At 44.6% G+C, this 12,500-nt stretch overlaps 2 protein-coding genes across 2 annotated transcripts in view; one reads left to right on the forward strand and one right to left on the reverse strand.

Annotated features, from left to right (window-relative positions):
- Window positions 1-2,041: 2,041 nt before the first annotated feature.
- LOC106576117 (NADH dehydrogenase [ubiquinone] 1 alpha subcomplex subunit 5) lies at window positions 2,042-5,147 on the forward strand. Its single transcript, XM_014153006.3, has 5 exons — window positions 2,042-2,111; window positions 2,584-2,628; window positions 2,719-2,835; window positions 3,094-3,159; window positions 4,944-5,147. The coding sequence occupies exons 1-5, from the start codon at window positions 2,091-2,093 to the stop codon at window positions 5,043-5,045; spliced, it is 351 nt and encodes a 116-aa protein (XP_014008481.1). The 5' UTR covers window positions 2,042-2,090; the 3' UTR covers window positions 5,046-5,147.
- Window positions 5,148-5,351: 204 nt separating this feature from the next.
- Window positions 5,352-12,500, reverse strand: part of LOC106576112 (conserved oligomeric Golgi complex subunit 5) — a 105,832-nt gene continuing 98,683 nt past the window's right edge. Inside the window, 7 exon segments of the mRNA XM_082963851.1 lie at window positions 5,352-6,496; window positions 6,656-6,735; window positions 7,976-8,102; window positions 8,504-8,580; window positions 8,750-8,987; window positions 11,033-11,136; window positions 12,032-12,094. Coding sequence (XP_082819977.1) covers window positions 6,370-6,496; window positions 6,656-6,735; window positions 7,976-8,102; window positions 8,504-8,580; window positions 8,750-8,987; window positions 11,033-11,136; window positions 12,032-12,094 — 816 coding nt within the window. The 3' untranslated portion in view covers window positions 5,352-6,369.

Here is a 12,500-nt window from a genome sequence, read left to right on the forward strand (position 1 = left end):
TATCCCAATGAAAGGGCAACTCCAGTCTTACCTGTAAAATCTCCAGTGAAAGTCCCAGTCTCCGAAGGTTTGTTGGCTGCAAACTAAGTTTTATGTTGGTGTTTGCATGAGTAATGGGATATTTTTAGACTTGACATGCCTATAATATCAGCCCCACACACTCTGAGAATGCCAGTCACACTGTCACATGCAGTGTTTCACTATCACACTAAACACAGTTTATCACAATAAGATTTAATTGACTATAGGAGCCATACAGTATAGACAGGCTGTCTGGCTTACAGCGCACAAGTCCTACATTATTTTGATATTGCTAGTATGTGTAGTGTACCCACTTCGAAATATTTTAAATGACCATTTGTAATACTTATTTTTCCAATCTAATCATTGAACATGTATTGTAGGATCTGTTAGTTAATAACATGTATGTAGGTTACTGAATAAGAGGACTCATGTCTACAGTCGTGGCCAAAAGTTTTGAGAATGACACAAATATTAATTTTCACAAAGTCTGCTGCCTCAGTTTGTATGATGGCAATTTGCATATACTCCAGAATGTTATGAAGAGTGATCAGATGAATTGCAATTAATTGCAAAGTCCCTCTTTGCCATGCAAATGAACTGAATCCCGCAAAAACATTTCCACTGCATTTCAGCCCTGCCACAAAAGGACCAGCTGACATCATGTCAGTGATTTTCTCGTTAACACAGGTGTGAGTGTTGACGAGGACAAGGCTGGAGATCACTCTGTCATGCTGATTGAGTTCGAATAACAGACTGGAAGCTTCAAAAGGAGGGTGGTGCTTGGAATCATTGTTCTTCCTCTGTCAATCATGGTTACCTGCAAGAAAACACGTGCCATCATCATTGCTTTGCACAAAAAGGGCTTCCCAGACAAGGATATTGCTGCCAGTAAGATTGCACCAACATCAACCATTTATCAGATCATCAAGAAATTCAAGGAGAGCGGTTCAATTGTTGTGAACAAGGCTTCAGGGCGCCCAAGAAAGTCCAGCAAGCTCAGGACCGTCTCCTAAAGTTGATTCAGCTGCGGGATCGTGGCCACCAGTACAGAGCTTGCTCAGGAATGGCAGCAGGCAGGTGTGAGTGCATCTGCATGCACAGTGAGGCGAAGACTTCTGGAGGATGGCCTGGTGTCAAGAAGGGCAGCAATGAAGCCACTTCTCTCCAGGAAAAACATCAGGGCTGACTGATATTCTGCAAAAGGTACAGGGATTGGACTGCTGAGGACTGGGGTAAAGTAATTTTCTCTGATGAATCCCCTTTCCGATTGTTTGGGGCATCCGGAAAAAAGCTTGTCCGGAGAAGACAAGGTAAGCGCTACCATCAGTCCTGTGTCATGCCAACAGTAAAGCATCCTGAGACCATTCATGTGTGGGGTTGCTTCTCAGCCATGGGAGTGGGCTCACTCACAATTTTTCCTAAGAACTCAGCCGAGAGCAACTTCTCCCAACCATCCAGGAACAGTTTGGTGACGAACAATGCCTTTTCCAGCATGATGGAGCACCTTGCCAGAAGGCAAAAGGGATAACTAAGTGGCTCGGGAAACAAAACATCGATATTTTGGGTCCATGAAACTCCCCAGACCTTAATCCCATTGAGAACTTGTGGTCAATCCTCAAGAGGCGGGTGGACAAACAAAACCCCACAAATTCTGACAAATTCCAAGCATTGATTATGCAAGAATGGGCTGCCATCAATCAGGATGTGGCCCAGGAGTTAATGGACAGCATGCCAGGGCGGATTGCAGAGGTCTTGAAAAAGAAGGGTCAACACTGCAAATATTGAGTCTTTGCATCAACTTCATGTAATTGTCAATAAAAGCCTTTGACACTTATGAAATGCTTGTAATTATACTTCAGTATTCCATAGTAACATCTGACAAAAATATCTAAAGACACTGAAGCAGCAAACTTTGTGGAAATTAATATTTGTGTCATTCTCAAAACTTTTGGCCACGACTGTACTTACTACAGAAACATGCTGAGCTTTTATTTGGAAAAAACGAGGACGTGTTGACGTCATTTTTATTTGACAGAAGTGACCCAGAATCCATTGCGACCAAAATCATGGCTGGTGTTCTGAAGAAGGTACGAGTCGAGGTCATATTATGATGATGCTTTTGTGAAAATGTAATTTGCTTTTGTTTATTTAGTTAGTTTCCTCTCACTTTACAATTGGTATGAGCTTTATCGTTTTCTATTGACAAGCATGCGTGTAAGCTAGCTGCTAGACTGGCTCGTCTTCTAGCTAACAAACTTAGCTAGCTTGCTCATTTGGTGGAGGGTTCGTGGATATATACTTTGATCTGCTATATCAGGGTTAGTTACCTAGATCAGTGGCTTGTCCGTTGTGAAGTAAATATAGCCAACTTATATGGCTGACACGATACGAACTCAAAGGTACATAACGTTTTATCCATACGTTCTGTAACGTTCTGTAACGTTCCACCTTCCTTCTGAATGCCGTATGACTATTTTACCCAGGAGATTACTTAACGTTAGCTAACTTTGTAGCTATTATGCTCATTGTGTGTAATATTGCGTGTAATATTTTCCCCAGACAACAGGCTTGGTGGGACTGGCCGTGTCCCACAACCCTCATGAGGTGAGTCCCCAGTAATGACCGTAAACAGTACTAGTGGACCACACCTACTTTGGTATGATAATGTAACTGTATGTGCGTGTGTCCCCTCAGCGCCTGAGGATCTTGTACAGTAAGATCCTGGCGTCTCTCCAGGTCATTCCTCAGGACGCAGCCTACAGAAAGTACACAGAAGAGCTTGTCAACGACCGCTTTGACCTTATCAAAGCCGTAAGTTACACTCCAACCATCCTCACTTCCACATCTAGACAAGGGTCAGGTAAATTTTAACAGAGTAGAACACTCTTCCTACCAGCTCTCATTGTGACTGTGATTTCATGTATTAGCTTGAACCTGTATGAACCTCTGTGAGGTAATCCCCTTGTTGACTTTATATTTGATATCATGTGACGAGATATTGTTTGGGATGGCATCTGTGTTTCAATCCATATAGATCATTTCATTGTCTTTCTTCATTTCAATTGAAAGGAGCCTGATGTGGAGAAACTAGAGAAGAAAATCAACTGTGGTCAGATCGAGGAGGTCATTCACCAGGTACAGAGAGGAGCCTCACACTCTTTTCATTGCTTTGTATCTTCCTCCTAAAGTTGCTTTCTCTAGCCCCGTTTATACCTGGTTTCTACATGCGTCCGTTGTCCTGATCGTGTCCAAATTCTGGTTGTGCCCACATTTGTTGACCGGTGTAGACAATCAAGACACATTGTGATCTGATTGTGATTATATCTTCCTGACCACCTCCGGAGGTAGTCGAAGACGCATCTTGTGCGGATATCCTTGAAGTGTAAACAAATCCGGACAACAAAAGCGTATACATTTGGCCAACGTCACGGTTGTCCCGCCCCCTCAAAAAAAGTAAACAGTTGAATTAAGATCATGGTCTTTAGAAACCAAGTGCCAACTGGCACTGTGGTCGGATATTCCACAGTCCAATACCGCGTCCAGCTCTGCTTAAAATCGGCTAATAGAAAAATATGTTTAAAAGATATTGTCCCGAATGGGAGAAAAAGGGTTTTCCCATCTAATATCAGGCCAAAATATGTTTGAAAACATCATAGGCTACAGAATGGCCAAGGACTGTAATAGCAGAATTTAAACTGAAGTAAACATGTGTTGGGGATGCATGCAGGGACAGACTGATGGAGCAGAAGAGAGCAGTGTATGGTAAGGTATAGGCCTAATGTTCCCCCTGTACCTTTATATCTATCCAGAATGAATGGTGGGCAGGAGGTGAATAGTCCATTTGTTGCTGTATCAGATATGAAAATAATACAGTGATATAATGCAATCCTTTTCGGATGTCAATAAAGTGCAGAAGATGTCCAAACTGGTGCGTAGAGGCGCATAGCTTTCTGTAGCCTAAGCATGAGCGAGACTACTGTCCAATAGGCTAATGTAGACTTCAATTAGAGGCTATTCTCGGCTTCAATTACGAAGGACTCTTTAGGCTACTTTTAGATTTACTTTGTTCCATTTATAAAGCCTTTACTTTACATGCTTGCTCCTTTGCACCTTTTATAGAGTGCTGCTTTTATCCATGCATTTTCATAATTTGACCACACGTCTTGCTCTAGGTTATCATATTGAGGTACCGAATTATCAATGATTTGGAGGAAACTAAACCACAGTCATTCTCCTAGCATGTTGCTTTTTTATTCCTTTAATACTGTTTAGGCCTATACTAAAGGTTATTTACAATAAAGATGTATGTAAACATCCCCTATCCTGACCTATTTGGATAATGCGTTGCGCCATTCAGAGATGCACTTGGTAACGTAACCTGTTTCTACTGTGTGCATTAGTGTCATTTTTATTTATACTGTGCAATAATTGTATTTTGTACACACATCCAGATAGTCAAATCGTTTGTGTGGTGACGTTTTTAGGGATTGGAGAGATTCTCTGAATATTGGACAAGTCGAGGTTATCGGTACAGTAGTCTATTACGCCCAGTCTTAAATCATTGGATAACAAAAGTAGGCTGTAATGAGTATAAAAGCGTGCTGTTTTCTGTCAATTTATACAGCTTGTCATAACGGTAGATCCAAGGCAGGTTGAATTAATTTGCCTACAGGGAAGGACCAGGGAATCTGGTCACAGTACAAAGTGGGCAGATAAGAATCCCATTTTATTACCGTGTGTAGACACAACAAATCTCAGAGCATCTTTATTGGATGACAGCCATGTTAATGCAAGGTGTAACCACGGCTACATAGTTTTGTAGCATTCAAAAACCTCCCACATACTGCATCTCCTTCCTCTTCCCCACTTATCATACATCTCTTGCCTTATCTGACCCACTCATTTCCTCTTCCCTCCAGGCGGAGTGTGAGTTGGCTCTATCCAGGAAGATGGCGGAGTGGAAACCATGGGAACCACTGATTGAAGAGCCTCCTGTCAACCAATGGAAGTGGCCCGTTTAAAGACTACTTGCTGTATTTGTCTGTTTGTGTAATTACTTCATTCCCAATGAAGCATGTACACATAAAGCTGTGGAAATATTTTCCCTATCCTTGTAAAACTAATCTTTTACATTTTTGCCTTGTGGGTACTGGGTGACGAAAACATTTACATAAAAACAGCCAAACCAAGGAGAATGAATAGAAAGATACTCTTTGAAAAACATGTCTAGAGGCCAGTTTGTCCACATTCTAATTGTGCTACTGTTTGCATTAATGAATACACCATGTGTAAACCTGACAAACCTTGAACAGAGTGATTGGATCATCTTGATCACGAAAACCACATTTTAATTAATGCAAGGTGTAACCAGGGCTATAAATAGACCACCTTTGAGAAAAGCTTTCATCCAACCAATACATTTATACTGGACTTCTTTTAGAGGTCAGGAAGATCAGTCATTTTAATCATCAAGACACATGCCGCACGTTACCAGGTATATAAACAGGGCTCAAGATACAAGCCGGCACAACTTGTTTAACTTCTGGTTTTATTATAACCACAACCTTAGAGCTTTACATCGACAGGACCTCATTAAATAAGAACATATGAACAGTTCTATAGACCAGACAGGGGAAAATAGCTGAATCAGTTATGTGTAATAGACTAACCCATATCGCTGAAGCATTACAGATAGCACACTGAACCGACATCGTTTACCGTGAATGCAGTCTCCGCTAATGAGGCGGGAACATTGCCTTTAAATTAAAATGACGCTCTAATGCGGAATTTCCGCGATACGGATTGAATAGAGCCCATAGATTAGGTTAACTATTATTAAAGCCCTACCATGAATCATTCCTTATAATAAGTATTGTTCACCATAAAGGATTTAATAGTACAAAATTAGGTTAACCATTATAACCAGTAAAGGCCCTACCAATAACTAGCAAGTGTGTATTTCCCATTCACCAGTATGGATTACAGGTAACTGCCCCCTTGTGCTGCCCTAAGCGCAGGTAACTGCCCCCTTGTGCTGCCCTCTGTGGCATAGCCATAGAATTAGCAGAACAGACATTTTCACACAACATTGTGGGTAGTTTTCCATTTGGAATGTTTGAATTGCTGCTTATCACATCCATAGAAACGAGCAACACTGAAGTCATATCAATAATGGAAACTCCTGTTGGGTGGCCCATAAAAAACAGCCAAAGGATTTTCATAGCCATGTCCGTTCTACTACTCTATTGTCATATCATTCATAATATTTGGATGTGTTCTTCACTGAGCCGTTCTCCCATGCCCATGTGAAGTGCAGACAGTTGCATCATGCGAGCTGTAGTTCCCTCAGGTCCTGGAGTCCTGGGCTCCGCTGGTGGCCCTCTGCAGCAGCTGGACCATGATGGGGTAGACCGGGGCGAACTCCTTCCCCTGACGAGCCTTCACACTCTGCATGTAGGCCTCCAGAGCACCCCTAGCACACACAGAAGGAGATGGAGTTACTAAAGACACACTACCCATTAAGATTTTTGTCATTTTACCACAAGAGGGTGCTCACTCACTCTGAGTGAGACCAAACAACCCACCAGCGGTCTCAAAGGCTGTAAGACTTTTGTCGTTCTCCTGCAGTTACCTAATGAGTGTGAGGCGGTCTCTCTCCGAAGGGTGGTCATCCAGCCACTGGGAGTAGCGAGCGATGGACCACTCTGCTCTCTGTAGAAGAGGAAGAATTAATAGAAAGTTAAGATAACGATGGTTGGAAGCAGTATAGATAAGTGTGTATAGGAGTGTGTGTAGGTACACTACATTACCAAAAGTATGTGGACACCTGCTCGTCAAACATCTCATTCCAAAATGATGGATATTAATATGGAGTTGGTCCACCCTTTGCTGCTATAACAGCCTGCACTCTTCTGGGAAGGCTTTCCACTAGATGTTGGAACATTGCTGCGGGGACCTGCTTCCATTCAGCCACAAGAGCATTAGTGAGGTCAGGCACTGACGTTGGGCGATTAGGCCTGGCTCGCAGTCAGCATTCCAATTCATCCCAAAGATGTTCGATGGGGTTGAGGTCAGGGCTCTGTGCAGGCCAGTCAAGTTCTTCAACACCGATCTCAACAAACCATTTCTGTATGGATCTCACTTTGTGTACAGGGGCATTGTAATGCTGAAACAGCAAAGGGCCTTCCCCAAACTGTTGCCACAAAGTTGGAAGCACAGAATCGTCTAGAATGTAATTGTACGCTGTAGCGTTGATTTCCCTTCACTGGCCTAGCCCAAATCATGAAAAGCAGCCCCAGACCATTATTCTTCCTCCTCCAAACTTTCTCCTGGCATCCGCCAAACCCATGTTCGTCCGTCGGACTGCCAGATGGTGAAGCGTGATTCATCACTCCACAGAACGTGTTTCCACTGCTCCAGAGTCCAATGTCGGAGAGCTTTACACCACTCCAGCCGACGCTTGACATTGCGCATGGTGATCTTAGGCTTGTGTGCGGCTGTTCGGCCATGGAAACCCATTTCATGAAGCTTCCAACGAACAGGTCTTGTGCTGACGTTGCTTCCAGAGGCAGTTTGGAACTCGGTAGTCAGTGTTGCAACCTAGGACAGAATGGCAGTCCCATTATGTGAGCTTGTGTGGCCTACCACTTTGCAGCTGAGCCATTGCTGCTCCTAGATGTTTCCACTTCACAATAACAGCACTTACAGTTGACCGGGGCAGCTCTAGCAGGGCAGACATTTGACGAACTGACTTGTTGGAAAGGGGGCATCCTATGACGGTGCTACGTTGACAGTCACTGAGCTCTTCAGTAAGGCCATTCTACTGCCAATGTGTGTCTATGGAGATTGTAATATACCTGTCAGCAACAGGTGTGACTGAAATAGCCGAATCCACTAATTTGAAGGGGTGCCCAAATACTTTTGTATATATAGTGTGTGTCTGTGTGTGTACCTGGTGAGGTGATTTGAGCTCAGACGGTGCTCTGGTGAACAGGAAGTGTAGCAGGGTGCTGTATGGAATCAGATCCCCCACAGCTGGACTGCTGGCTATCAGCTCACTGTTCTGGAACAGCAGGGGCCTAACAACACACACACACACACACACACACACACACACACACACACACACACACACACACCACACACACACACACACACACACACACACCTCATCTACATTGAGGTGTCTAGCCGAAATAACATGTTCATTATGTTAAACCATTGGCCTTTACCCATTATCTTTAAACCATTATCCTAGCATCTAAGTAGAGATAGAGGCAGACGGCAGGGAGAATTACAGCTCTCTAACCCTCCAACAATGACTAACATCTTCGTTAAGATCCACCCTCACTCTGGAAACTACCGCTGCTATCGAGGCGTTCCCCCATCTCATCAAAGGTTTAACAGGAATAGGTGTGACATAACTGATGTAACAAGTATGTGTCATACATGTGTAACAAGCAGTGATGTGATAACATACCGGAACGATCTCAGCAGGCGGTAGGGTTTCCCCAGCTCAGACACTCTCCTACAGAGAGGAGCTACGGCCAGCTCCATCTAAAAACACAGGGAAGACATAGCACCGTGAGAACACGAATATAGAGCTACTTGGTGCACTTCAAAATGCACAGAAAAACCCAAGAGACAGACAAACAGCGAAGGAGAGCTTGAAGCAGACGAGGAGAGAGATACCGATAAACCCTAACATACAGCCCTTCTCCTTCACCTGAGCGAAGTCAGCCGCCAATCTCATCTTGCCTCCCTCCCCTAGGGGGCGCAGCAGGCTGGCGTGGCGGATGAACAATGTGATGCAGCGCTGGGCGATGCTCTCCGTGTTGTCGTATATGAAGTCGACACACTGGAAATGGCGGAAGTAGTCCGCCATCACACGGCCCACGAAGCCCTGTAGCTCCCGCATGTACAGAGAGCAGGGCACGTCCGGCTTCCCCGGGGTGGACATAGACCTGGACACAGAGACATATATACAACACAGACACACACCCTATGGTTAGTATAGGTCACAGACTAAGGGTCTGACTCGTAACCTTGAACCTCAGGCCATTGACCCACAATGCTTAAGTGACTACACACTAAACCTGTGTGTGTGTGTGTGTGTGTTACTGAATGTGTGTGTGTATGCAAAATGTGTGCATGTGTGTGCTGCGAGTCGGCTAAGTCCCAGCAGGGCTTTGTCTGTGTAAGATCAGAGAGCGCAAAGCAGTCTAGTTTGTATTCAGAGCGCTGAATGTCAATCTGAGCTCTCGGTCTCTGTATGTATGGCCGTGACAGAATAACCAGCGTGTGCCAGGGGCCGATAACATTTAGCCAGCGGCAGGAGGCTACAGTACTGACGCAGGGACCCTTTGTGTGGCTCTGTCTAACGGGACCCTGCTAGCGTGTGTGTGTGTGTGTGTGTGTGTGTGTGTGTGTGTGTGTGTGTCGTGACTGCAAAGCCCCAAGACTAACGGAGTCTACAGGTCCATTGGGAGCCTCTCTATTGTACAGAGACGAGTCTGGCTAATATGAATGGAGGGAGAACATCTGAATGCAACTGTAGAGGGTCTAAACCAAGGATTTCTAAACTTTTCTTACTCAGGCCCCCCTTCCAGCTTTGGAAAACACCCCCCCACCCCCCTGCACAGGCCATGTCTATTTCTATTGGCACAAGCACTGTTCACACCCCTCTTGTTAGCAGGGAGAACATTTAGCAGGTTTAAAATATTATTTCCTGCAATTCTACACATTTTGTCATTGGGTGCTGAGAACATTTTGCAGTTTTAAAGCTAATTTTCTTGCAATTCTATACATTTTGCCGTGTCTAATGTGTACCCGTGATATTTGAGTGATTCGAACATTTCAACAAAAAAAAATCTATGTGCTAAAAAGACCCAGCTGGAAAACGTTATACCCGACATGGGTTTATAACTAGCTCTCTGAGGTATGTAATGACTGACATGACAAGAGGAACTGATGACGCACGACCCAACTTCGAGATGTCACCTTGTGCATTCTACTGTTACAACTTTCAGGAGTAGGTTGAAAGCCGGACTCCGCGACCCCACCTAGAGGGAGCGCCCCACAGTTTGGGAACCGCTGGTCTAGACCATAGACGTATTCAATTCATTCCTAATTCTATAGTCTAGACTGGTTCTACTTGTGTGTACACACATATGCAAGTGAGCTGCTGGTCTCACAGCTAGGTTACACAGCGCTATTTGCCTTGGCTGGCATTGTATGGATGCTTGGTGATTCAGACTTGACCTTTTTACAAAATGAAACCCCCCCAGTCTTTTTTTTAACACGTCAATATCGCCGCTGTGACTAAAATCCTGCAACAGCTACTCTGCTCCAGCGTGTCCCTATGGTTTATATCTGGGAAACGGTCAATGGATCAGAGAGACTGGGATGGTAGCGAGACAAAGAGTTCACTCAGAGGACGTGTGTGTGTGTGTGTGTGTGTGTGTGTGTGTGTGTGTGTGTGTGTGTGTGTGTATGGAACAGGGTGAGTGGGTTTTAGATCTAGTTTTAAGATCACTACAAGGAGCTCCCTCTGCGGAATGCAAGAGCAAGTGTGTGTGTGTGTGTGTGTGTTGTGTTGATCTGACCATGAAAGGCCATTTGGACAGGGGGCTGAAGAAACAACACACACACCCCAACAGGATGCTATACAAGAGCAGAGCGGTGTGTGTAGAACAGTAGATCGTCTGAGGATGTGTGTATGAGTGTGTAAATGTCATGCTTGTATTACAACACAAGCTCAGGGGAAAGAGAGAAACACTGCAAATGTAAATTAGTAACAGATGCTGTTTAGAGCCAGGTGGGACACAGACAATCGGATAATAGTTTCACAGATAACTTATTGTCACATATAAAGCTCGGTAGCGGTATGTCACCAAGCCCACCTGTAAACATGACCCGTTATAACAACTTAAACCCCAACCTTACTTTTAGAAAGGGGACGACTAGCTTGAGGATTGTGGTATTTTAAAGTGTGTGTGTGTATACTAACCCAGAGAAGTATTCCTGATGCATAGTGATGATGATGGCTTCTATGGAGTCACTGACCGACAGCAGGAGAGGCTGTACTGCACTGGCCATCAGATCCTGTACTCCCTACACGCAGACAGTGCATCATTTAATAAGGCATAAGAAAGGGTTGTGTCATAACTTTGAAACAACTCAGTCAGACAATGACATCTCAAATATCAGTGGACCACACAATGATGACCTGAACAAACATTACCATAACTGCTTGCATCTGCAGGCCAGGTGTGTAGCTGAAGGACACAGTCTCCACAGGGACACACCTAATTGACTTAAGTCTGCCATTGCCTAGCAACCCAAACAGACAGGCATGAATGTGATTTGCTGACAAGCGGACATTTGCAGTGCGCTCTAGGAGTGTGTGTGAGACTGTTTGTGTGTTTGGGCATGTGTGTGTAGGTCGTGGGGTTCGGAGTGGTGCCGCCAGTTTATCGTCCATCTTTAGATCAATCTAAACTCAATAGACCTGACCCAGTGTGTGTGTGTGTGTGTGTGCTAGTCAGCTAAGCCCCTGCTAACGATAGATAACCAGATCTCTGTTCAGATCTCCTCTCTAAAGTTAACAATGACCGCTCCGTTGTGTGTGGCGTGGGGGATTGGCGGAACGCAGAGAGAAACAGGCCTCCGACCGTTTTCCCAGTTACAACAAAATACCTTTGTGAGAAAAAGCGAGTGATTGTCAAAGAAGAGTCTACACAGTCCACTCAGTGTTTACCCTTCTACCTCCCAGAGTGAGATGCAGCAGCAACACCAATATTTGGTTTCCATAACTCAGTTCCAAGTTCCAAAAGTGCCCATTCAAACCACATAATGAAAAACCAACAGCATAATCCACAACCATCTGCACATCAGATAGAATGGAGAGAGAAAGAAGAGGGGTTAGACTAGAGAGGAGTAGAGATGAGAGGAGGGGGAGTAGAGAGGGGAAAAGAGTAGAGCAGTATGGGAGATGAGTGTGTCTTACCTCTAGGGAAGCAGTGAGAGCATGTTCAGCAGCCAGAGGACATGACCCCAATCCTGATATCACCTGAGAACACACACACACACACACACACACACACACACACACACACACACACACACACACACACACACACAGGTCAGCTTACAGTGAAACCTGACAAACCATAATCGTCTCTTTCTTCACATATCCCTCCCGTATTCCTCTAACGGTTATTACAGCATTTATCCTCCCTCCTTCCTCTCCTCTCCTATCCTCCACGTCCCTCCTTCCATCCCATCCTTATTTTCTCCCCCTCCCTCCCTCAAATAACCAGGCGTTCTTGCTGAAACGGCCTCACTCTGCTTTCAAATTGTACAATTTTGACAATCTCCCAGGCCCCTAAATATTTGATGGCAGAGTAATCTCTTTTTATGCCACTATTAATCACGCAGGCCCCAGCACCAGGACACATCATACATCTTTAATGGGC

This window comes from Salmo salar, chromosome 17 (genome assembly GCF_965601325.2).
Source record: "Salmo salar chromosome 17, fSalSal1, whole genome shotgun sequence".
NCBI lineage: Eukaryota > Metazoa > Chordata > Actinopteri > Salmoniformes > Salmonidae > Salmo > Salmo salar.

Coding starts and splice junctions, on each gene's coding strand:
- LOC106576117 (XM_014153006.3), top strand. CDS start 2,091: ATGGCTGGTGTTCTGAAGAAG. Junction 2,836..3,093: donor GCTTTGACCTTATCAAAGCC/GTAAGTTACACT, acceptor TTCAATTGAAAG/GAGCCTGATGTGGAGAAACT. Junction 3,160..4,943: donor TCGAGGAGGTCATTCACCAG/GTACAGAGAGGA, acceptor TCTTCCCTCCAG/GCGGAGTGTGAGTTGGCTCT.